This window comes from Lethenteron reissneri, chromosome 1 (genome assembly GCF_015708825.2).
Source record: "Lethenteron reissneri isolate LAM-NWPU_2019-01 chromosome 1, ASM1570882v1, whole genome shotgun sequence".
Taxonomy (NCBI): Eukaryota; Metazoa; Chordata; class Hyperoartia; order Petromyzontiformes; family Petromyzontidae; genus Lethenteron; species Lethenteron reissneri.
In genome coordinates this window covers 1,748,950-1,772,429 of record NC_083779.1, presented here as the reverse complement: position 1 = coordinate 1,772,429, position 23,480 = coordinate 1,748,950, and the positions used below count along the sequence as shown (strand labels likewise).

The window sequence follows — 23,480 nt, the reverse complement described above, 5'->3', positions numbered from 1 at the left end:
ACGACGACGACGATGATGATGATGCCAACGATCACAATAAAAGCTTTCGTGACTGCAGGGATTCATCTTCTTGGTTCTTTCGGTAAAGTCACGTAGAAGGGAAATAATAAACTAATAAAGAATAAAACATAATAAAATCATTCTCACGACGTTTCGGCCACAACGCAAGCAACCGTCCTCAGGTGAAGACCAGGTCTGTCGGGGAGACAGCGTCTGTGGCCGAAACGTCGTGAGAATTATTTAATGTTTTATTTTTTATTATTTTATCATTTCCCTTCTACGTGACTTTACCGAAAGAACCAAGAAGATGAATCACAATGACAACGATGACGATGACATCGACCACAATGACGACGACGCCGTCCCCCCCCATAGGTACCGCCTCACCAAGATCGAGGTGGACACGGAGGCGGGTCCCCACGGCAATCACACGGTGATCTTCCTGGGCTCGGAGGACGGCGTGCTGCTCAAGGTGCTCTCCCAGGAGGGGGGAGCCTGGGCCGGCGGGGGCGGCGGGGGGGGGCCGACCGGGGGGGGGGCTCCGGTGGAGGGGGCTGCGCCCTCGGGCCTCCTGCTGGAGGAGATCCACGCCTACAACCCGCACAGGTGACGGAGCGCTCGCCTACACGCCGTCGCATTACCTGTGTACGCTGGACGTAGCCGAACGTGCTAATCGGAGGTGCGGGGGAAGAACAACAAACTAAACACAAAAAATCAGGGGGGTCTAGAGGTAAACCCTCTGACCTGACACTTGAGAACTAGAGGTAAAACCTCTGACCTGACACTCGAGATCTAGAGGTTAAACATCTGACCTGACACTCGAGATCTAGAGGTTAAACATCTGACCTGACACTCGAGATCTAGAGGTTAAACCTCTGACCTGACACTCGAGATCTAGAGGTTAAACCTCTGACATGACACTCGAGATCTAGAGGTTAAACCTCTGACCTGACACTCGAGATCTAGAGGTTAAACCTCTGACCTGACACTCGAGATCTAGAGGTTAAACCTCTGACCTGACACTCGAGATCTAGAGGTTAAACCTCTGACCTGACACTCGAGATCTAGAGGTTAAACATCTGACCTGACACTCGAGATCTAGAGGTTAAACCTCTGACCTGACACTCGAGATCTAGAGGTTAAACCTCTGACCTGACGTATGTACGTTGAACTTCTTTCACACCGTACGTAGCCGTCCGTGCTAATCGGAGGTTTCAGGGGAAGAAGAACAAACTAAACACAACGAAAAACATTTCTGAATACATTTGTTTGTTAATCTCGTTGATTTAAAAGTGCATCACAGATCCCAGCCGTTCTCCTTATATCAGAAGGGAGGAGCGTTCCAGACGGCCGCAGAAGTGCATCTGAAAGGATCTGAAAGCGCCGATGATGATGATGATGACGGTGCTGCTGCTGATTATGGTGGTGATGGTGCTGATGATATTGACGATGGTGCTGACGTTGATGATGGTGCTGACGTTGATGATGGTGCTGATGGTGCTGATGATGATGTTGATGGAGCTGATGATGATGTTGATGGTGCTGGTAATGATGTTCATGGTGGTGATGAAGATGGTGCTAATGCTGATGATGGTGCTGATGCTGACGATGGTGATGATCCTAATAATGGTGCTAATGCTGATAATGGTGCTGATGATGATGATGACGGTGGCGCTGATGACGGTGGTGCCCCAGGTGTAACGTGGACGGCGTGGAGGACCGGCGCATCGTGGGCCTGCAGCTGGACCGTGCGCACCACGCACTCTTCGTCGCCTTCCCGTCGTGCATCGTCAAGGTGGCGCTCAGCCGGTGCGAGCGCCACGCACGGTGCAAGCGGTGAGACCCCCACGACCCCCCCCCCCCCCCCGTGCATAGCCTCAACGGACTGTTGGGGCGAGCGCTCTTAGCGAGACGCAGCGACTGTGAAGGCCGGCGCTGTGGCACACGAGGGGACAGGTGGCCGGCATCCCGTCCGCCCGGCCGCCTTTGTCTCCCCAGTGGCGATGTTTGCGCATCGTAGGCAGGTATTAATTTTGAGGCTGAGTTGACCTAGGGCGAGGCCCAGGACCGGTTCAGATCATCTGTGTCCCCACACTCACCCCCACCCCCTGTCCCCACACTCACCCCCACCCCCTCCGTGTCCCCTCCGTGCGCGGAGCAGAACCTGCATTGCGTCACGTGACCCGTACTGCGGCTGGGCTCGCGAGGGGTCGTGCGCCCGCATCACCGCCCCCACCAGGTGAGGCCACGCCCACCCCTCACCCCACCCTCACCCCACCCTCACCCCTACCCTCACCCCTACCTCACCCTCACCCCACCCTCACCCCTACCCCACCCCACCCCTACCCCACCCCACCCCTACCCCACCCTCAGCCCTACCTCACCCTCACCCCTACCCCACCCCTACCCTCACCCCTACCCCACCCTCACCCCACCCCTACCCCACCCCACCCCTACCTCACCCTTACCCCACCCTCACCCCACCCCTACCCCACCCCACCCCTACCTCACCCCTACCCCACCCTCACCCCACCCCTACCCCACCCCACCCCTACCTCACCCCTACCCCACCCTCACCCCTACCCCACCCCACCCCTACCCCACCCTCAGCCCTACCTCACCCCTACCCCACCCTCACCCCTACCCCACCCCACCCCTACCCCACCCTCAGCCCTACCTCACCCCTACCCCACCCTCACTCCTACCCCACCCCACCCCTACCCCACCCTCAGCCCTACCTCACCCCTACCCCACCCTCACTCCTACCCCACCCCACCCTCACCCTACCCTACCCTCACCCCTACCCCACCCTCAGCCCTACCTCACCCCTACCCCAGCCTCACTCCTACCCCACCCTTACCCTACCCCCACCCTCACCCCACCTCACCCCACCCCACCTCACCCCTACCCCACCATCACTCCTACCCCACCCCACCCCTACCCCACCCCACCCTCACCCTACCCCACCCCACCCCTACCCCACCCTCAGCCCTACCTCACCCCTACCCCACCCTCACTCCTACCCCACCCTCACCCCTACCCCACCCCACCCCTACCCCACCCCACCCCACCCCCACCCCTACCTCACCCATACCCCACCCATACCCCACCCCACCCCTATCCCACCCCCACCCCTAACTCACCCCCACCCCTACCTCACCCATACCCCACCCCACCCCTACCCCACCCCACCCCTACCCCACCCCACCCCTACCCCACCGCTACCCCACCTGCCATGGACTCGTGTTGACGGCACGTTCCCGCCGTCCCTCCCCGTGTGTCTAACCCCGCACGCAGCGTTCCGTACGAACAGGACATCGAACACGGCAACTCCAAGGGGCTCGAGTACTGCCAAGGTAAGGAGGCTTTCCCCTTCTGCAATGCATTCTGGGGCGGGTTGAGGGTTGGGCAGCAATGCGTTTCCCTCTCAGCACGTGGAAATTGACAGTTGCAGCCAAAGATTCTGAAGGCACACTCAATTCTAAACGCCCATACAATCACGTGACCGGGAACATTTGTTTGGCTGTGTCGGCTGGGTGGTGGAGGGCTCTAACAACGCGCTACTCGTTTCCGCGTCAGTACGTGGCCTAAACACGGAACTATGTTGTGAATCGTAACGCCGGGTGCGGAAACGCACGTGTTTAAGCGTGTGTGTTTGTGTGTGTGTGCGTGTGCGTGCGTGTGTGCATGTGTGCGTGTGTGTGTTTTTGTGCGTGTGTGCACGCGACTTTGTGTGCGTGTGCATGCCTGTGCGTGTGTGTGTACGTGTGTGTGCGTGTGCATGCCTGTGCGTGTGTGCGTACGTGTGTGTGTGTGCGTGCGTGTGCGTGTGTGTGTACGTGTGTGTGTGCGTGTGTGTGTACGTGTGTGTGTGCGTGTGCCTGTGTGTGTACGTGTGTGTACGTGTGTGTTGGTGTGCGTGTGTGTGTGTGTACGTGTGTGTGTACGTGTGCGTGCGCGCGTGTGTGCGTGTGTGTGTTTTACAGCCGAAGGCTTCGTGGCAATAAATGGTGAGCCATTCTTTTGCCTTCCTCCCTCCCAGGCCCCTGAGCCTTTGTGTGGGCTTCTGTTTGTTCGCTGCGCCGAGGTGCCATCGGCAGGCATCCCGACAAATCGCGCCTAATAATAATAATAGAACAAAATTCGAGCTGCCACGTTTAATCTGACAAATATATATAAAATACAATCACGATTTTTTGTATTATTTACAAGAAAAAGTAACAAGAAATTTTTCGAATTACATTTTTATCATTATTATTTTACAAAATGCGCCTTTGTCGGATTGTTTCTTAGCGCACCCGCCACTAACGCTGCCGCTGCCGCTGAAATGAATACTCTTCATCTGCAAAAGCAATGCCTGGGGTCCGCCGCTCAGATTTTCCTTCATTACGCGTCCAATTCTCCGCAAAGCAGTTGGGAGCAAACGCGGCTCCGTATTTAGATGTAGCCAACGGCCGAGATGCTCGCAATTCTGGCGGCGCTGGTTGCGACTACCGGCAAAGCGTCCCCCGTGCCAGTCGTTCGATCCGGCGCGTGGATCGCGCTCCTCCAACATTGCCGGCGGCGGTGTGCCGAAGCCAGTGACGGCTTGACATTTAATTCGGCTTCGTCGGGTGGTGGAGAGGGGCGAACGACAACGAATTTCAAACGACCACCACAGCCACCAGCGCCACGTGGCGGTGGTGTCGGTGGTGGTCGTTTGAAAGTGCCCACCACAATTATTCTGATGCGGAGTTCTCGAACGTGGAGCGCACCGCGGTCGAGCGACCCTGAAGCGGCCCTCGGAAACGAGCGATCCGCACGGTCGGCCACGTACGACGCGAAAGAGGTTTCACGGTACGTGGGTGGGTGCCGACCCTTGGCTGGTACCGCACGAAAAGTTGCGAGAACGCCATTTGCGAAAAAGTCGCCTGGGTAAAAGTGACGCTCCGACAAGAGCGTCGCATCCTGAAATTATACCGTCGACGCGCCCCGACGGACCCCACGAACCGCGGTTCTAACCGCGTCCGGAACGCACGTGCCCCCCCCCCCCCCTACGTACGTAAACGTGCGTGTACGTACGTTACCGCCCGCACAGATTTTATTTTATTATTTTACACGGGAATAAATATTTCCAGGAGCGCCGAGGCCCAAGTGAGATGCTTCCGGTGCAATAACAGAGAACGCTATTAAATTAATTTCGGGAGAGCGCTGAAAAATCAAGGGCGCGTGTTCTCTGCCCGCCCCGCTAAACCAACCTCTCCCGCCCCCGGGTCAAGCCACCGAATTAATATTTTCCCTTTCTTTTCCAATTTATATTCCTTCTCGCCGCCGTAATATTTCGCGCGGGGGGGGCGCGTTCGCGTGTTCCCGATTCCGCCCGCCTCTCGCTCCGCCAGCCCCAGATGCGAGGTCGCGCAGTCAATAACCGTCCATCAATCACCGGCTCGACACCGCTCCACGTCCACAACAAACGCAGGAGCGACCCGCTCCTCTCCGCTTCCCTCTCCGCTCCCCTCCCTACCTCCTCCTCTCTGCTTGGGGTCTGCCGCTGTCTATTGCATGCCGTAGAGATGCGTAGAGACCCATTGACTTGCGTGCAGACCCGTAGACGTTAATAGAGACCAGAAGGGTTGGCCCGTACGACAACGAGAGTCTTAAGTCGGTGTTCTTCATTGCAAGGCCCTGCGGGGCTACTGGCGGTCCCCCTATTGCCGTGAAAGCCCCAATAGTTTCAAATGTGTGGCGGTCCCTCCTCACAATGATGATGTCTTATTGGCGAAAGTGCCCCCCCCCACCCCCCGCTCTGAAAATTAGTGAAGATCACCCCCACCGTTTGCTTGATGAAAAGTCGGTAATTGTTTTTTTACCCTTTAATCTGGCAACAAAACTGACACCTTTTTTTACAAGGAGCCATGTTTGCATAGACCACAATACCTGCAGTCGTAATACAAACAAAAAACATAACTCTGATAATGTATGCACTGTGCTTGAAGTTGATTGGTCCACACCCGAGACAGCTTTCCTTAGAGCCTAGTCTCACATGGTGTTGGACCATATGACGCCAAAAGGCGCACAACTCAAAGACAATGCACCACCAGAGTATGAGAGCTCGGGGTACGCATTTACACCATTGAAACCTAATTTGCCAGTAAAAAAATATGACAATTGTTTTATTACCCTTTTATCTGGCAACAAAATGGTGATGAAAAGTCATTGTAAAATCAATTGGGTATAGTGAGATTATTATTATTATTTTTAAAGTCAGTGATTATTATTGTTAAGGTCAGTGATTATTCTTGCTCTAAAGGAGCAGCCACGCAAAGCGCGTTTCCTGTTTGCTTCCCCTGGGAATGTGGTGGAAATTCCACATTCCTATGGCGGGGGTGAGTTACTCCATAGGACAGCCAATGTTGACTTGCCCACAAAGTAGTGCGAATTTTATCGACCTATGGGGATGATTGGCTGAGCCAAAACCTCAACCACTAAGCCTTAACTCCGAATCCCTAAGCCTCAACCCCAAACCTTAACTCCTGACCATGCACCCTGACAAAAACCTAAACACTCACAAAAACCGAAACTCTACACTCCAAATCTTCAACCCTAACTCCTAACCCTCGACTCCTAACTTCAATCCCAAAACCCTAACCAGAACCCTAACACCGTGACTACTCCGCACCCTGACCCCAAACGCCAAACCCTAAACCTTAACTCCAAAACCCTGACACTAACCTCCTACACCCCCCCCCCCCCCCCAATAACATCTGATTGGATGAAACTCCTGGTCTGCGCTTGGATATGTGAAAAAAGCAAATCCTCAACTCGGCGACCACGTGACCTCCCTTCGTGAAGTGTTCCCGCGTTGACCCTTGACCCCCGCCCCACCCGGGCACCCCCCCCCCCCGCGCGTCTCAACTCTTGACCTCGCCGCAGACTCTGCCCAGCAGCAGCCGCCCCCCACGCCGAGGGCCGGGGGGTCTGGGGGGGCCGGGGGGGCCGCGCCCGCCACGGCCGCCCCCCCCCGCATCACCGCGGGGCACGTGCCGGCCGTGTCGGCAGAGAGGCAACACCCGCCGGGCGCCAAGGAGGGTAAGGAGGGAAGGGCTCGGTTCAAGCGCCTTAGCGGAGAGAGGAGGGAGAGGAGGGAGAGAGACGCTCACACCTCCAACACGTAGTGTTCCTGGTTTGTTCGGTAAAGTCACGTAGGTATGAAATTCAATGGAAAAAATATTATTTAAAAAAATAGTACAATTATAAAATTTAATAAAACAAAAAATATATAAATGATGAATTGAAAAGTCTAAAAGCATTTTTTTATTTTAATAATTGTTTTTATTTTATTTTCTATCTACGTCGCTTTACCGAAAGAACCAAGAATGTTAATTCCTGCGGTCACGAAATATTAAAATCAAAATTCCAACACGTAGGCCCAAGCCTTCTCCAAGCCACCACCTCTATACTCTCATGTGTACATGCACGGGTCTCAGTTGCTAGTCTGTGGCTTCGGCTATGGGTCTCTGTGTGAGTCTATGGTGGGGGGGGGGTCTACGCGAGGCTGTTGAGGCCTATGACAGGCTTTTGAGGCCTATGACAGGCTTTTGAGGGCTGTGGTTGCCGCTTCGTGAGTGGGCGCAGCTGCTCATATGCTTGCGGGTGCCATGAGCCATAAGCGGACCAGCGCCGGGCTACAGACTCGCATAGAGACCCGTAGACTTCCATAAAGACCCGTAGACTTCCATAGAGACCCACAGACTTCCATAGAGACCCGCAGACTTCCATAGAGACCCGTCGACTTCCATAGAGACCCGTAGACTTCCACAGAGACCCGTAGACAAACATAGGGCCTAGTGGTGCAGGCTGTGCAACTGGACCGGGGCCCATGCCCACGACACTTCGCCAACTGATTGCGACCCGCACACACTCTCCGATAAATGTGAAGGATGACATCGGCTCAAATGAATGAACGAATGAATGAAGAGTGGACGGCTACGATCACAATCGCCCACAGCCCCGGGGTGGAGGGGTAGGGTGGGGGGGGACCGAAAATCTTGATTTCACCGCGATCGCTTCCAACGCTCATTGGACCACCGCGCGGCTCTAACAAACAAACAACGCCTTTCCCCCCCCTACCGCGCGACAAATTTCCATGTTCGCCGCAGCCCCGAACCGGCGGTGGAAACTCCACATTCCCGCGGTGGCGGCGAGGCCAGTCGATCCGTAGGCACGGCCACCGATTGGACGGTCACGCGAGGCGTGGAGCGGGAGAGGCGTTGGTTTGTCCCGCGTTGCTTTGCACGTGCACATGCATGGGGCCGAGGCGCTGCCCGAGTGTTTTTGCTTCGTCCGGTACTTGCCGTGGTGTTTCAGTGATGGGTCATGCAAGGGGGGTGGGGTGGGGGGGATTGCTCAGGGCTCTCGTCAATGGTCACACCGCTCCCCTGCTGCTGCTACTACTGCTGCTGCTGCTACTACTGCTGCTGCTGCTACTACTGCTGCTGCTGCTACTGCTGCTGCTGCTACTACTGCTGCTGCTGCTACTACTACTGCTGCTGCTGCTGCTACTACTGCTTCTGCTGCTACTACTGCTGCTGCTGCTAGTACTGCTGCTGCTGCTAGTACTGCTGCTGCTGCTACTACTGCTGCTGCTGCTACTACTGCTGCTGCTGCTACTGCTGCTGCTACTGCTGCTGCTACTGCTGCTGTTGTTGCTACTGCTGCTACTGCTGCTGCTACTGCTGTTGCTGCGACTGCTGCTACGACTGCTGCTGCTACTGCTGTTGCTGCTACTTCTGCTGCTATTGCTACTGCTGCTACTGCTGTTGCTGCTACTGCTGCTACTACTGCTATTGCTACTGCTGCTACTGCTGCTACTGTTGTTGCTGCTACCGCTGCTGTTACTGCTGCCGCTACTACTGCTGCTGCTACTTCTGTTGCTGCTACTGCTGTTGCTGATACTACTGCTGCTGCTGTTGCTGCTACTGCTGTTGCTGATACTACTGCTGCTGCTGCCGCTGCTACTGCTGCTGCTACCGCTACTACTGCCGCTGCTGCTGCTGCTGCCGCCGCTGCATTGGCAGCGGTGCACAACAACAGTCAACCACAACACAAACCTCAGCACATTTAGTTTTTGTCCAGAGCACTGTGCGGCCTTTAAACGAAAAAATAAATCCCAGTTATATTAAAACTGTTAAAAAATATATATATTTGTTAATTTTACCAAGTAGGGGCCTACTGAGCTACGCCCTGGCCATCATGAATGATAGCTCAGTGGAGCGGGCTCATCATCAGCATCGTGGGGAAATTTATATCAGCCAAATACTCTAAAACGCGTGACGTTGATTCGAAATGTGGAGGGGAAAACCCGGAGGACCCGGAGAAAAATCCACGAGAGAGAGAGAGACATTGCAAACACCAAATATACAGCAGGCGGTCAGAGACAAGATCGAACCCACGATCTTCTGCAGATGTAGATGCCACTGGTTCTTCACGTTCTGTAGACGTAGATGCCATTGGTTCTTCACATTCTGCAGATGTAGATGCCACTGGTTCTTCACATTCTAAAGATGTAGATGCCACTGGTTCTTCACGTTCTGCAGATGTAGATACCACTGGTTCTTCACGTTCTACAGATGCAGATGCCATTGGTTCTTCACGTTCTGTAGACGTAGATGCCACTGGTTCCTCATGTTCTGCAGATGTAGATGTCACTGGTTCTACACGTTCTACAAATGTAGATGCCACTGGTTCTACACGTTCTACAGATGTAGATGCCACTGGTTCTCCATGTTCTGCAGATGTAGATGCCACTGGTTCTACACGTTCTACAGATGTAGATGCCACTGGTTCTACACGTTCTACAGATGTAGATGCCACTGGTTCTCCATGTTCTGCAGATGTAGATGCCACTGGTTCTACACGTTCTACAGATGTAGATGGCACCGGTTCTTCACGTTCTACAGATGCAGATGCCATTGGTTCTTCACATTCTGCAGATGTAGATGCCATTGGTTCTTCATGTTCTGTAGATGTAGATGCCACTGGTTCTTCACGTTCTGCCGATGTAGATACCACTGGTTCTTCACGTTCTACAGATGCAGATGCCATTGGTTCTTCACGTTCTACAGATGCAGATGCCATTGGTTATTCACGTTCTGTATACGTAGATGCCACTGGTTCTTCATGTTCTGCAGATGTAGATGCCACTGGTTCTACACGTTCTACAGATGTAGATGCCACTGGTTCTACACGTTCTACAGATGTAGATGCCACTGGTTCTTCATGTTCTGCAGATGTAGATGCCACTGGTTCTACACGTTCTACAGATGTAGATGCCACTGGTTCTACACGTTCTACAGATATAGATGCCACTGGTTCTACACGTTCTACAGATGTAGATGCCACTGGTTCTTCATGTTCTGCAGATGTAGATGCCACTGGTTCTTCACGTTCTACAGATGTAGATGCCACTGGTTCTTCATGTTCTGCAGATGTAGATGCCACTGGTTCTTCACGTTCTACAGATGTAGATGCCACTGGTTCTTCATGTTCTGCAGATGTAGATGCCACCACTGCCATCTATTGTGCGGCGGTTGAACTTACGACTCTCAATCCGAACAGGCAACTTGACCAGACGGACAGGGTTTATTAGTATCTCTCAAAGTTCGTAAGTCAAATGTTCGTAAGTAGAGAAGTTAGCGAAGCGTTGCACCTAAAGGGCGTGCCTCTGCCCATATTTGGTCCAAGCGAAAACCCCGAATCGGGGGGGAGGGGGGGCGCCCCCCCCCCCCCCCCCCCCGCGGACCGAGCGATGCCAGCTTAGGCGTGATTTGCCTCATGTCCGCACGCCCCGGAAATTCGCTCGCAGTCTGTTTGTAGCCTCATTACGGCTGTAAAACAACGAAGTCGATTTTACAACAACAAAAATCTTCAAAGCCGCCCGGCTCCCCCTCCCCTCCCTCCCGGATGAGCGAGCCGAAAGCGTCCGACGCGTTGTGCGCACACCACTTCGGTCGACTTTTGTCGGGCGGTGGAGGTTTCCACGAAAGCTACTCGCTGACAGCACTTGCCCCAACAGTCTGTTGAGGCTATACGGTGGGGAGGGGATCTTTATCTTTGTCTCTACCCGTCTACATGTGTATGTCTGCCTGTGTACGTGCGCCTGCATGCGCGTGTGTGTGTGTGGGTATTGCACTATTGGCAGCATGCTGTGCATTGCGGCGTCATCTCCACCTGTGTGCCCCCCCCCCCCCACCACCATCTTCAAGTCATTGCCGCTATCTCGAGCGCCACCCCTCCCCACCAGCACTGCCTGAGCCTGCTGTTGTCTGCTTCCTGCACCTCCACCTGCACCTCCACCTGCACCTGCACCTCCACCTGCAACTGCGCATTTGCCTTCTCGCCTCCGTCTGTTTTTGTCAAATCCTCCCACGCAGCAATCGCGCGCGGGCCAAATAACAACAACAAAATTACGCAAAAATCCACTCGCTGCCCATGGGAATGTGGAATTGTCTCCTGCCATGGTGGTAGCGCCTCGGGTAAAGTTGGCACGCCCAGCCCCCTTCGCTTGACCAACAACTAGAACATCCTCAACAAGTTTGTCGATAATAACCCCGAGCACGCGCGTGCGTGCGTGTGTGTGTGCGTGTGTGTGTGCATGCGTGTGTGTGTGCGTGCGTGCGTGTGTGTGTGCATGCGTGTGTGTGTGCGTGCGTGTGCGCCCTTAAAAGTAAAAAAGAACATATGACAGTTCGGGCAATTGCCCTTCTTCGTGTGCTATGAAGAAGGGCCATTGCCCGAAACGTCTGTCATGTGTTGTTATTTTCTTTCTTCCTTTTAAGGCCGCAGCGTCACTGACGAGCGCGTCGAGTTTTATTGACCGCGAGCCTGGTGGCACGGGTTCGATACCCCGGGGGTGGCAAGGGCCAACGCCGCTGGCAAGCGATTCCGATCGGAACCGGTCCTAGACCTTCACCAACACCTCCGGTTGTCCGGCGAAAATTAGTCGGAGAGGTGACGAAATCACGCGCCGTTGAGTCGCCCACGCGTGAGTCCCGCCGGACTTACAAGCCCCGCCCACACGCTGGTGGGCGGGGCTTGTAAGGGGTTCTGGTGGAGGGTTTCCCACCTTCGGGATGCAGTGGTGGAGGGTGGGGTGCAGGGTAGCCATCAAATTTTTTTTAAACGGGGCCCAGGTCATTGACCCCCCCACCCCACCTCCCCCCAGAAATTACAATTCTATCGCAAATGTTTCTAAACAATAGCAGAGAACGTTAAACGTCGATGGGATTGGCCCGACCTGACCCCCAGGTGTTCTTGTACGTGCGTACGTATGCATGTTATGTTGAACTCCTATCGCCGCACCGCACGTGGCGAATCGGGGGGTCCCGTTGGGGGGGAGGGCAGCGAGGGACAGCAAACTAAACACAAAAAGCAGTTCTACGGAAAGTGAGAGTGTTTCAATCGAGAAGTGAGTTCTCAATCTACAAATCGTCCTCCTCCTTGGCAACTTTCCACTTTACCTGCACCGTCGCTCTCTCTCTCCGCTCACTCAGCCGCCTCCAATGCTTCGCACAGAAGCCCCCTTTCTCAACGTGCCTCCTCCTCTCTCCAGTCCGCGCATTCCTCGAACCGAAAGCCCAAACCTCCCCGAGCCCTTTCCTCCTCCCTCGACGACGCGACACACTGTTTGCCGTGCGCTTCGCGTGCGTGCGTGCGTGCGTGCGCCGCGGGGAAATGTCGCGGTGGTGAGATGTTGACTACCTCGCCTGGTCTGCAGGACGGTCGCGGCTTCGATACCGACCCCTGTGACGGCTTGTTGTGTACTTGAGGTTTGTGTGTTTTCTCCCTCCTTCTCTCTTCCTCTCCCCCCCTCCCTCCGTGGTCACGTGGATTTTCCTCCGGGTCCTCCGCTCTTTCCCGTCCACATTCAGAATCAACGTCACGCGTTCAGCGCCATTGCGAGTGTCCGACCGCTATGAATTTCCCACGCGATGATGATGATGAGTCACATTGCTCAGTGCACCTCACCCGCTGAAATTAAAATAGTTTGTGGTTTTGCCTGAACGCGTTTGGCGTTTTATTATCTGTCCTTTTGCACCGCCGCCGATGGCAGTGTCGCAAGAAACTGCGGCGTAATGTAAGGACGCGTCGCTTAAATGAGGTGTTCTTATATCCAGCTGAAGCGATGGGAAACCTGGGCAGCGCCTATGATGTGTGTGTGAGTGTGTGCACGTGTGTTCGTTTTAATTTAAGATGAATACTTTTTTTTAACCAGTATAACCTGTGCGTATGACCACGCGCTTTGCTTTATAGGTACGCCGGAGGAATGTTCAAGTTTTTTTAAATCAAAATTGAAAACTTGTTTGTCCACTGTTGTTGTTGTTGCAAAGACATCTCGTCCTGATCCAACTGTGATTTCGTTTCGAGGATCAGTGTTTTTTTCTGTGTTTACATAACCGAGGATATAGCGGCCTCTAGTGGCTGCAGGGACCCACGTGACGTGTACAGGGACTCCTCTACTTACGAACGAGTTAGGTTCCAGAGGTACTGTTCGTAAGTCGATTTGTTCGTAAGTCCAACTTTTACTCCCGTGTACGGTGTGTACACTAAACACGGTGAATGGCATTACCAGTTGTATAATCTCCTGCAGATGCAGATGCCACTGGTTCTTCACGTTCTGCAGATGTAGATGCCACTGGTTCTTCACGTTCTGCAGATGTAGATGCCACTGGTTCTTCATATTCTGCAGATGTAGATGCCACTGGTTCTTCACGTTCTGCAGATGTAGATGGCACTGGTTCTTCATATTCTGCAGATGTAGATGCCACTGGTTCTTCACGTTCTGCAGATGTAGATGCCACTGGTTCTTCACGTTCTGCAGATGTAGATGCCACTGGTTCTTCATATTCTGCAGACGTAGATGCCACTGGTTCTTCACGTTCTGCAGATGTAGATGCCACTGGTTCTTCATATTCTGCAGATGTAGATGCCACTGGTTCTTCACGTTCTGCAGATGTAGATGGCACTGGTTCTTCATATTCTGCAGATGTAGATGCCACTGGTTCTTCACGTTCTGCAGATGTAGATGCCACTGGTTCTTCACGTTCTGTAGATGTAGATGCCACTGGTTCTTCACGTTCTGCAGATGTAGATGCCACTGGTTCTTCACGTTCTGCAGATGTAGATGCCATCACTGCCATCTATGGCACGGCAGTTTAACTTACGACTCTCGGTCCGTACAGGCAACTGGACGTACAGGCAGGTTTGTACGTATCTCTGAAAATTCGTAGGTCGAATATTCGTAAGTAGAGAGTCCCTGTATTCTTCACGTAGCGATATGTTTTGAAAGAACAAAACGTGAATAACCCCACGCGTGATTTGATGCGTGCATTGTTAAGCTGAACGATCGAAACTCGTGGATGATTAAATTAATTGATGCGTCACAGATTTTTTTTTTGAAGTTTGGCCACGGAATGTTCAGGCCAAATCTAAGCCGTAAAAAAACCCTCCACCACCCAACGCAACCGAACGCATTAATTTGCCGCGTGTGAGCGAGCGTTCAACGCGCCCATCATCGTCGTTGTCACAGCTCGCTCACCGGTAAGTCGAAGTTAACCAATGCGTCGTTACCTAACCTCTGACCCCGGACGTTAACCTCTAACCCTCGCCGCCTGCGACCGTTCAAACCACCTGCAACTCCCTTACACCCTCTACCTCCCCCCCCGCACACCACAATCACCACAACCACCACAACCACTGCCGCCACAACCAACCACGACTACGACCACCACAACCACCACCACAACCATCACCACAACAACCACCACAACAACCACCACAACCACCACAACCACCACCACACCCGTCGCAGGCTTCGTGAGTGGCAACCACCTAGGCTCCCTCTTCTCGGACAAGTCGGTGGACGTGACGATCCTGGCGCTCTGCGTCGTGGTGGCCTTCGTGCTGGGCGCGGCGCTGTCGGGCGTCACCGTCTACTGCCTCTGCGGTGAAGGCGGCGCCGTCTGCGCCTCCTCCTCCTCCTCGTCGTCGCCCTCCTCCTCCTCCTCGTCCCCGCACTTCCTCTCCCTCCGCTGCAAGAAGGCCGCCGCGGCCAAGAAGCTCCGAGCGGCCGGCGGCGGCGGCGACGGCGGCGGCGGCGGCGGCGGAGACCTGGGCTCGTCGTACGGCATGGAGACCCACGCCACGCTGGCGCGCCTCAACAGCTACAGCCCCGGGCTGGAGCCGTGCGGCAAACACGACGGCGGCGGCGGTGGCGGCGGCATCGTGCCGCTGGCCGGGCCTCCGACGCCGCCGCTGTCCCACGCGACCGCCATCGCGATGGCGACCGAGATGATGCTGATGATGCCCAACGGGGGCCTGGGCTCGGCGGGCGGCGTCGGCGGGCTCGGCGGCGCCGAGCAGATCCAGACGGAGCTGGCGGCCGGGCTGCCGACGCCGGACGCGACGCCGGTGCTGCCGCTCAAGAACTGCTGCAACCAGGCCCGGCGCGACTGCTGGGAGCAGGAGCGGAACCTGAAGAACGCGGCCGGCAAGAACGCCGCCGCCGCCGCGCTGCTCGGCCAGCACCAGCAGCAGCAGCACCACAACAGCGGTCACCACCACCCTCACCACGCTCACCACGCTCACCACGATCACCACGGAGGTCACCACGGCCACCACCACAACAACCACGGGCATCACCACCACCACCAACATAACGACCAGCAGCAGCTACAGCTACAGCTGCAGCAGCAGCAGCAGCGCCACCCGCAGCAACCGTCCATAGCGGAGATGGCGTACGTGCAGGGCCTGCCCATGAGCCCGGCGTCGGGCGTGCCCCACATCCTGTCGGAGCAAGGCCCGCACCACCTCAGCAGCTACAGTCACACCAACAGCAGCGGGCACCAGCGCGAGCCCAGGGGACATGGAGGCGGAGGCGGCGCCATGGACAAGCTGGATGAGGTGCTGGCCTTCTTCGAAGAGCAGTCGCTGCTGCTCAAGGTGGGCGCCAGCGGCCGCGACGCCCGCCTGCCCACGTCCTGCTCCTCCTCGTCCTCCACTTCGTCCTCCACGTCGTCGTCTTCGGCCGCGGTGACGTCGGCGCCGGCGCGCAACAGCCTGCCGGCGCCGCCGGGCGTGAAGGCGCCGCTCGAGCCGCAGCCTCCGCCGTCCGCCGCCGCCGCCAGCGCCGACAAGAAGAAGCCGCGCGCCGGCGTCCATCACGGCGCCGGCTCGCTGCAGCGTGGCCTGGCCGCCCCCTCCGCCTGCCGCAACCCCAAGGCGCAGGCGGCGCAAGCGGCGCAAGCGGCGCAGCCGCCGCCGTCGGACCTCGCCAGGGGCCGGGAGTCTCCCGACGACGACGCCGCCCCCCCGACCCCGCCGGCGCGGGTCGACTCGGTGCAACCGGGCACGGCGCCGTCGCCGGCATCGTCGTCGGCGCCGTCGGCGCACGCCGGGTTCGCGCTGCCGCAGGCGCGCTGCTTCGGCGCCACCGCCACCGCGCCCCAGCCCCAGCACAGCCTCCTGGCGCGCCAGTCGAGCTTCTCCGGCGGCGGCGGCTGCGGCGGCGCGCTGCCGCCGGTCGGCCTGATGCCGCGCACCAACGCGGGCGTGAAGCGCTCCCACTCGGTGAAGCCGGACGTGCCGCCCAAGCCCGGGGCAGCGGCGAAGGCGGCACCCTGCGTCTGAGAGTGCCGGCGCGCGGCGGTGAGGGTGGTGGTGATGTACCCCCGGGGATTTGTCTCGACGGGAGGACGATGGCGCGGCCTGCGTTAGGATCGGCGGGGGTGGTGGGGGAGGGATGGTGGACGCTGGGACCGAGGTGGTTGGCACCTACGAGAATGGTTTGGCGGCCGTGCCACCGGCGCCGCCGCTGACGCCGGTGGGGGTGGCGATGGTGGTGGCGACTGCCGGTCGCCAGGACTTAGTCACGAGCTGCCCGTTGGCTCGACTTCCCCGACGCTCGATCGAGCGTGGAGACGCGTCGAGCCGTTAGCGAGAGACTGAAGGAGGCCGTCGTGCTCCCCACTGCCCCCCCTGCTCCCCCACCCCTGTTGTTCCCCCCCTCCCGCCCCAGTACTTTGGACGTGAGTCCTTTGAGATAATACCGCCGTTGTAAAACGCTACTCCCGCCGCACGTTCGCAAAGTGAAATTCATTCGTTGGTGGTTTTTCTTTTCAAGACCGTGGCTCTACCAGCGGTCATCTGTAAGTGAAGTGAGAACAAAAAGAGCTTCGGAGCTCATCGGATTTTTCCCGGACAAGTAAAGATTCTGACTCTGGGCCTGGTCCGCTGGAAACTCATCCAAGGGCGTGGCTTCCGACGCCACCACCGCCGCCTTCCCTGGCGATCAGCCACTGGGCATGGAGCGTGACGATCAGCCCACCTGACGATCAGCTGATCTCTCAGCTGGACGATCAGCTGATCTCCAACCTGTACGATCAGCTGATCTCCAAGCTGGATAATCAGCTGATCTCTCAGCTGGACAATCAGCCGGTCTCTCAGCTGGACGATCAGCAGATCTCCCAGCTGGATGATAAGCTGATCTCTAAGCTGGACGATCAGCTGATCTCCCTGCTGGACGATCAGCTGGTCTCCCAGCTGGACGATCAGCCAATCTCTCAGCTGGACGATCAGCCAGTCTCTCAGCTGGACGATCAGCTGATCTCTCAGCTGGATGATCAGCTGATCTCTCAGCTGTACGATCAGCTGATTTCCAAGATGGACGATCAGCTGATCTCCAAGCTGGACGATCAGCTGATCTCCAAGCTGGACGATCAGCTGATCTCCAAGCTGGACCATCAGTTGATCTCCCAGCTGGACGGGCCACCATTCAGCTGACTCGGCAGGCCGACGAGATCTCACTCCACATTCCCGTTGGGGCTGTCTACGGTCCGGAGCCACGTGCTGTCGGGATCCGAGTCCATCCTCCGGCATTGCGTGTTCCCACCCCCTCTCTTGCCAGTGAACACAACCCCCCAGGCCTGCCCCCCCCTCCCCACTTTCAATGTAACAGAAGCAGCGCGACAATGCATGGCTTCCGACTCGATTGGAATCACCTACAACAGCGGTCATTGACGCCCCCCCCCCCACTCGCCCCCCCCCCTCCTAAAACAGAGAGCCGTGGGAATCTTGGAGCCTTTCATGGGTAAAACCATCGTCGCAGCAGTAATAGTCATAATCATCATAAACAATCAAATTCTTCTACACGGCAGAGGCGGTGGCGCTCGCGTAACGAGACCTCAACCAGTGTTGTTCTTTCTCATTGATTCATCTTCAAATTACCACCCGTCACAGCCAACCAATCAATGGGCGGGGGGAGCCTGCCTGCGGTCATCGCCACATATCGTGGGTGACGAGCGGAATGGTGGTGGTGGTGGCGGCGGCGGCGACGGTGATGAAGATGATGGAGATGATGAAGATGAGGTGGTGGGTGGGTCGGTGGCGAGGAGGCGCAGCCGAGGGGAGGCGGTGGTGGCACCACGTGGAGACGTTCCCGCACCAGTCGGCCATCGGGAGCTTGTACCAAACCCCGCCAGGCCAGCGGCCACTCAAAAAGTACGAATCGGTGTCGCGGGAGAAGGCCTCGCGGTTAATGGCCCCCGCCGCTTGCCCCGTCTCAGCTCACTCGCTCGGACGGACGGACGGTCGGATGGTTGGTCGGTGGTCGGTCGGACAAACGAGGGTGAGGTCCGTGGGATTGAGAATGCGAGGGGGAAATGCGCGATGCGTGGAAGGCTGTACGTCCCATTGTGACGGCGATCACCATCGCCGTTTGTGTTCCACTTACAGCAGAACAATGCAGCCAGACAGACCCTCTCCGAGCGAGCGAGCGAGAGAGAGTTGGAGTACCGTGCGGATGACAACCGTGAGATTTCCAAGGATGGAAAAAAGTATGGATTTATTTATTTTTTTGGTCTGTGTGGGACAAAAAATATTTCCTGACTTCCCACTCCTACAAGCAATCCCCCCACCACTCACCCCTGCCACCAGCGCCACCACCACCACTCACCCCAACAACAGAACACAACTTCACAGCAGAAGGCATCTCAAGTGCGACTGTGGGAGCGCAAGAGCGAGCTGGGAAATTGGCGTGTGAGACGTCGCAAGATTTTTTGCGTTGTGTTTTATTCTCCTCCCCCCGTAGGCCCCAAGCAATAAATACGAGAGTCACTGGGTTTCCAATTATAGGGAGAATGTTACATTATGTTTTTTTTATTTTCACGACAACTTCCGATAGTCTTTCTGACGCTGCGATGGCTCGCGTCAAAATGCAACGCGTGTCCTCGAGCGAGCGACATCGACGACGGCCCGGTGCCACGTGGCCTCCACCTTTGGTGGGAAGGCAAACGGGGCAGTGACGTCACTTCCTGTGACGTCACACTTTCGGAAACAATCCGAAACGAACTAAATTCGGGCTGCCCGCCCCCCCCCAAAATATCGTCCAGATTTTATTTTGTATCGATCTCAACTTTGGGAACCGCATCCCTCGTGGAAAGTATTCTCTTAAGAATGTGGTAAAACAACAACAACAACTAAAATTAGACCAATTATGTTTTCACTCCACGTAATTAATTGGTGCGATGAACAGACGCGATTCCTAATAACCGCCCACTGGTCGGAAAGGATTATTCTTTTGGTATGGATTAATAGCAGAAGATTAAAGATGTAACTTTAGATGTTGTTATCCTACTCAATTGTCTCTTCAGACGCAGGGTGGGCCTCGTGCGTTCCTCCTTCAAAGGCGTGAAGACAGCGGGTCAGATGTCACGACAGTTTAAGTGGCCGCCACAAATGTGTGTGGTCGTCTTATTGGCATTCCAGACCGGGCTTGTTCAACAATTGCTGCTGAATTCCCAGATGTTGTTGACACTGGGCTAAAATTGGTCACGGGTTACATTATTCAACAACAACAGCAACAAATAATCATAATCCACGGCATCCGTAACACTTTCATCCTTAAGCAAACACAATTTTGGACGTGTAAATAGTTTGTTTGTTCTCGTGTCGGGCGGCAATAATTTTTTTTTTAATGGTAATGACATCGTTTTTTATATTCTATTCGTCAGATCAAATTTACAATCGCGTTCATTTTATATATATATACACACACGCGTTCAAACAGCACTTAATTGAGCGTGCAAAAAAGGGGGGGAAATTGGAAACCCAGTGAGAGATAAATTATTATTATTTTTCACGGAACAGTTGGAGGGGTGGGGGTGGGAGATCGGTGCCCTTGGGGGAAAGAGGATGAGATGATACCGCAGAGAGCGGGGGCGGTAACCCATTCTGTTTCGCTTCTCCAGCGTCACATCGGGTCCGCGAGACCACAACGTATGGGCAGCAGAGGTCGCAAACCGGTTTTGATTCCTTACCCGTACCCGGCCGCACCAGGGTCGCAAACGGGTACCTGTATCCGTACCCGGCCGTACCCGTACCCTACCCGTACCCGGCCGGGTACGGGTAGGGTACGGGTACCGGGTACCCGATTGCGACCTCTGGGATGAAGCCATGTTGCAGGCGCGGGTGGGTTGATTCTAGGAACTTGAATTGTGAGAAGAGACAAGACGTTGGGAAATGAGTGACAAACAGTTACTCACCAGTGACTCACGGCCTACCCGTACCCGTACCCTACCCGAAATGAGTGACAAACAGTTACTCACCAGTGACTCACGGCCTACCCTTACCCGGCCGCACCAGGGTCGCAAACGGGTACCCGTACCCGGCCGGTTGCGACCTCTGATGGGCAGATAGATAGAGAGAGGGGGGGAGGGCACACGCGGTGGCACGGCTCGGTTTGTGCAGTGGAAAACAAAATAACGACCCCGCACGGCTCGGCTCGTGGCGGTCGGGGGAACAAAAGTCATAAAAGAAAACGACGACCAAAAAAAAATCGGTTTGAGTGTCGACCACAAGCCGCGTGTTGTCGACGGGTCGACGCGGAGCGAACGTGGAGCGGTCCGGGGCATCCTCCTCCTCCTCCTCGAGGAAGTCTACCGGAGTTCTTGTGGAACTCATTCATCTACACATTGTTATTCTTCTTGCCGTGCTTTAGTTGTCACCCCCCCCCCCACCACCCCGCGCCGCCGCTCCGGTTCAGCACGGCTGGCTACGTACGGTGTAAAACAAGTTCGACATTCATGTGTATGCACCCTACTATACACTACACTATACACTACACTGCTATACACTATACTACTATACACTGCACTATACACTACACTATACACTGCACTATACACTACACTACAGCTATACACTACACTATACACTACACTATAGACTACACACTACTACACACCACTCTACACTACTACTGTACACTACACACTACTACTATACACTACACACTACACTATACACTATACTGCTATACACTACACTATACACTCCACTATTATGCACTACACTATACACTACACTACTATACACTACACTATACACTACACTACAATACACTACACTATACACTACGACTATACACTACTACTATACACTACACTATACACTACTACTATACACTACACTACACTCTACACTGCACTATACACTACACTACTACACACTACACTATACACTACACTACACACTACACCGCTCTACACTGCACTATACACTACACTACTACTATAAACTACACTATACACTACTACTATACACTAAACAATGCTACACACTACAGAACTATACACTACTACTATACACTACTAATACACACTAAACTATTACTATACACCGCACAATACTACACACTCCACTATGATACACTACTACTATACGCAACACCAATAGACTACATTGAGGACTAATTGTCCCCGCTACGTACGGTGCGAAAAAAAGTTCACACACAGACAGACATACATACAAGCCGGAGAGAATATTTACCCCCCCCGTCTAACTCAGGCAGAGAGAAGGAAGCGAAGGCCGTTACCCCAACGTTACCCCTATGTTAGCCCGAGTACACGTCAGCAATACCCCCCCCCCCCCCCACCGGCGTTCCTCTGGTGGTGGTGGTGGTGGTGGGGGAGGTCAAAGGGAAAGAATCGAACACACAAAGGAGAAATGGCCAATTCCTCACGTGCCCCCCCCCCTCCCCTCTCTCTCTCTTCTTCACTCAAAGTCAGCGGCTTGTCGGAGGGGCGGAGAAGCCCGGCCGACTAAAAAGAAAAAGCGCTTCATAGCTCATCGGATTCATCCAGTAGAAATGAATATTGAGAAAGAGAGGAGGCCACCTACTCAGCCACCCACTCAGCCACCTACTCAGCCACCCACCCTCCCACCCCTCGTTCCTACCAGCGACAAAAGCTGGGCCCCAGAACGCTGCCGAGTTTCTCTGTTTTTGTGTGTGTGTCCGTGGGAAGGGAGAGAGAGAGCGAGAGTTAGTGCATGGAATTTTAAGATGCGGTTTGTTGTGTGGTGTGATGTGTGGTGTGTGTGGTGTTCGTGTAGTGTGTTCTGGTGTGTGTGATTTGTGTGATGTGTGGTGTTCGTGTAGTGTGTGTGGTTTGTGTGGTGTGTGTGATGTGTGGTGTGGTGTTCGTGTAGTGTGTTGTGGTGTGTGTGGTGTGTGTGGTGTTCGTGTGGGGTGTTCTGGTGTGTCCGTGTGTGGTGCGTTTTGTTTCAGGCCCTATTATACAACTACGAGCCTAAGCAACTGTAATTACAAATTTAGTTATGTAGCGTTCTCTCTCTCCCCCCCCCCCCCCCCACTCCAAACGTATTTAACAAACAAAAAACGATGAAGCAGCACCAGCTAATGAAAACTCGTGACGGCTGCGAAAAAAAACCACAAAAAAACCACCACACACAATGCAGCTCTTAACTGACGACGTGGGTCACGCTATGGCTGGGCAGAATAAAAGTGGCTGTGATGCACTCGAAAAGCCAGAGGGGGCTTGGAGCAGCGAGGCGCCGTGGTTTTGGGTGTAAAACGGTGAATCGTGGGTGTTGGTGGAGAAGGTGGGCGAGTGAGTGGTGCTGCGTCGATTCCTCAAGATGCGCCACTTATTTTTCTGCTTTGTTCTCAAGATTGTAGGGTTGTTCCTTTGTTTCCCCCCCTGTCGACAGATGGGGGAGGGTAGGAGGGAGGGAGGCAGGGAGGTAGGCAGAAGGCCAACTTGGGAAGATTTGTGAAGATATTTTTACGTAAAAAATGAAACACACCGTGAGATGTAACAAAAAAAAGACAATAAAAATTACGGACATATTAGGGAGCTCTTCGTTGAGAAAAAAAATATGCGTTAGCCTAGGGTTGGAAGGAGGAAGGGAATCACAAAAGCCAGGGACTTAACGAGGGGAATATGAGAGAGAGAAAAAAAAGTGATTTCAGTCGAGTGGCTCACTGCTTTTGTTGCTGTTGAAAGAAGGCTGTGTAGGGGGCAAGCCACTCTGGACTTTCACGAGAAAAAAAATATTGAGAGCGAGCGTGCGCGTGCAAGAAGAAATGAGCAAATCGTTGACTTGTAAAAGTGTATTTAACTGTACATATCTGACTACTGCAATAG

At 54.7% G+C, this 23,480-nt stretch overlaps 1 protein-coding gene across 4 annotated transcripts in view; it reads left to right on the top strand.

Moving 5' to 3' along the window:
- The window catches only part of LOC133343175 (semaphorin-6A-like), a 160,027-nt gene extending 137,334 nt beyond the window's left edge, over window positions 1-22,693 (top strand). For 2 of the 4 annotated variants that reach the window (XM_061552651.1, XM_061552720.1), the window contains exons 13-19: window positions 376-606; window positions 1,696-1,836; window positions 2,162-2,239; window positions 3,298-3,356; window positions 3,987-4,010; window positions 6,913-7,068; window positions 14,849-22,693. In XM_061552651.1, the coding sequence (XP_061408635.1) occupies window positions 376-606; window positions 1,696-1,836; window positions 2,162-2,239; window positions 3,298-3,356; window positions 3,987-4,010; window positions 6,913-7,068; window positions 14,849-16,665 (2,506 nt within the window). In that variant the 3' untranslated portion in view covers window positions 16,666-22,693. The remainder of the gene's footprint in view (window positions 1-375; window positions 607-1,695; window positions 1,837-2,161; window positions 2,240-3,297; window positions 3,357-3,986; window positions 4,011-6,912; window positions 7,069-14,848) is intronic. The other 2 variants (XM_061552804.1, XM_061552889.1) reach the window with 2 other exon arrangements.
- Window positions 22,694-23,480: the final 787 nt, after the last annotated feature.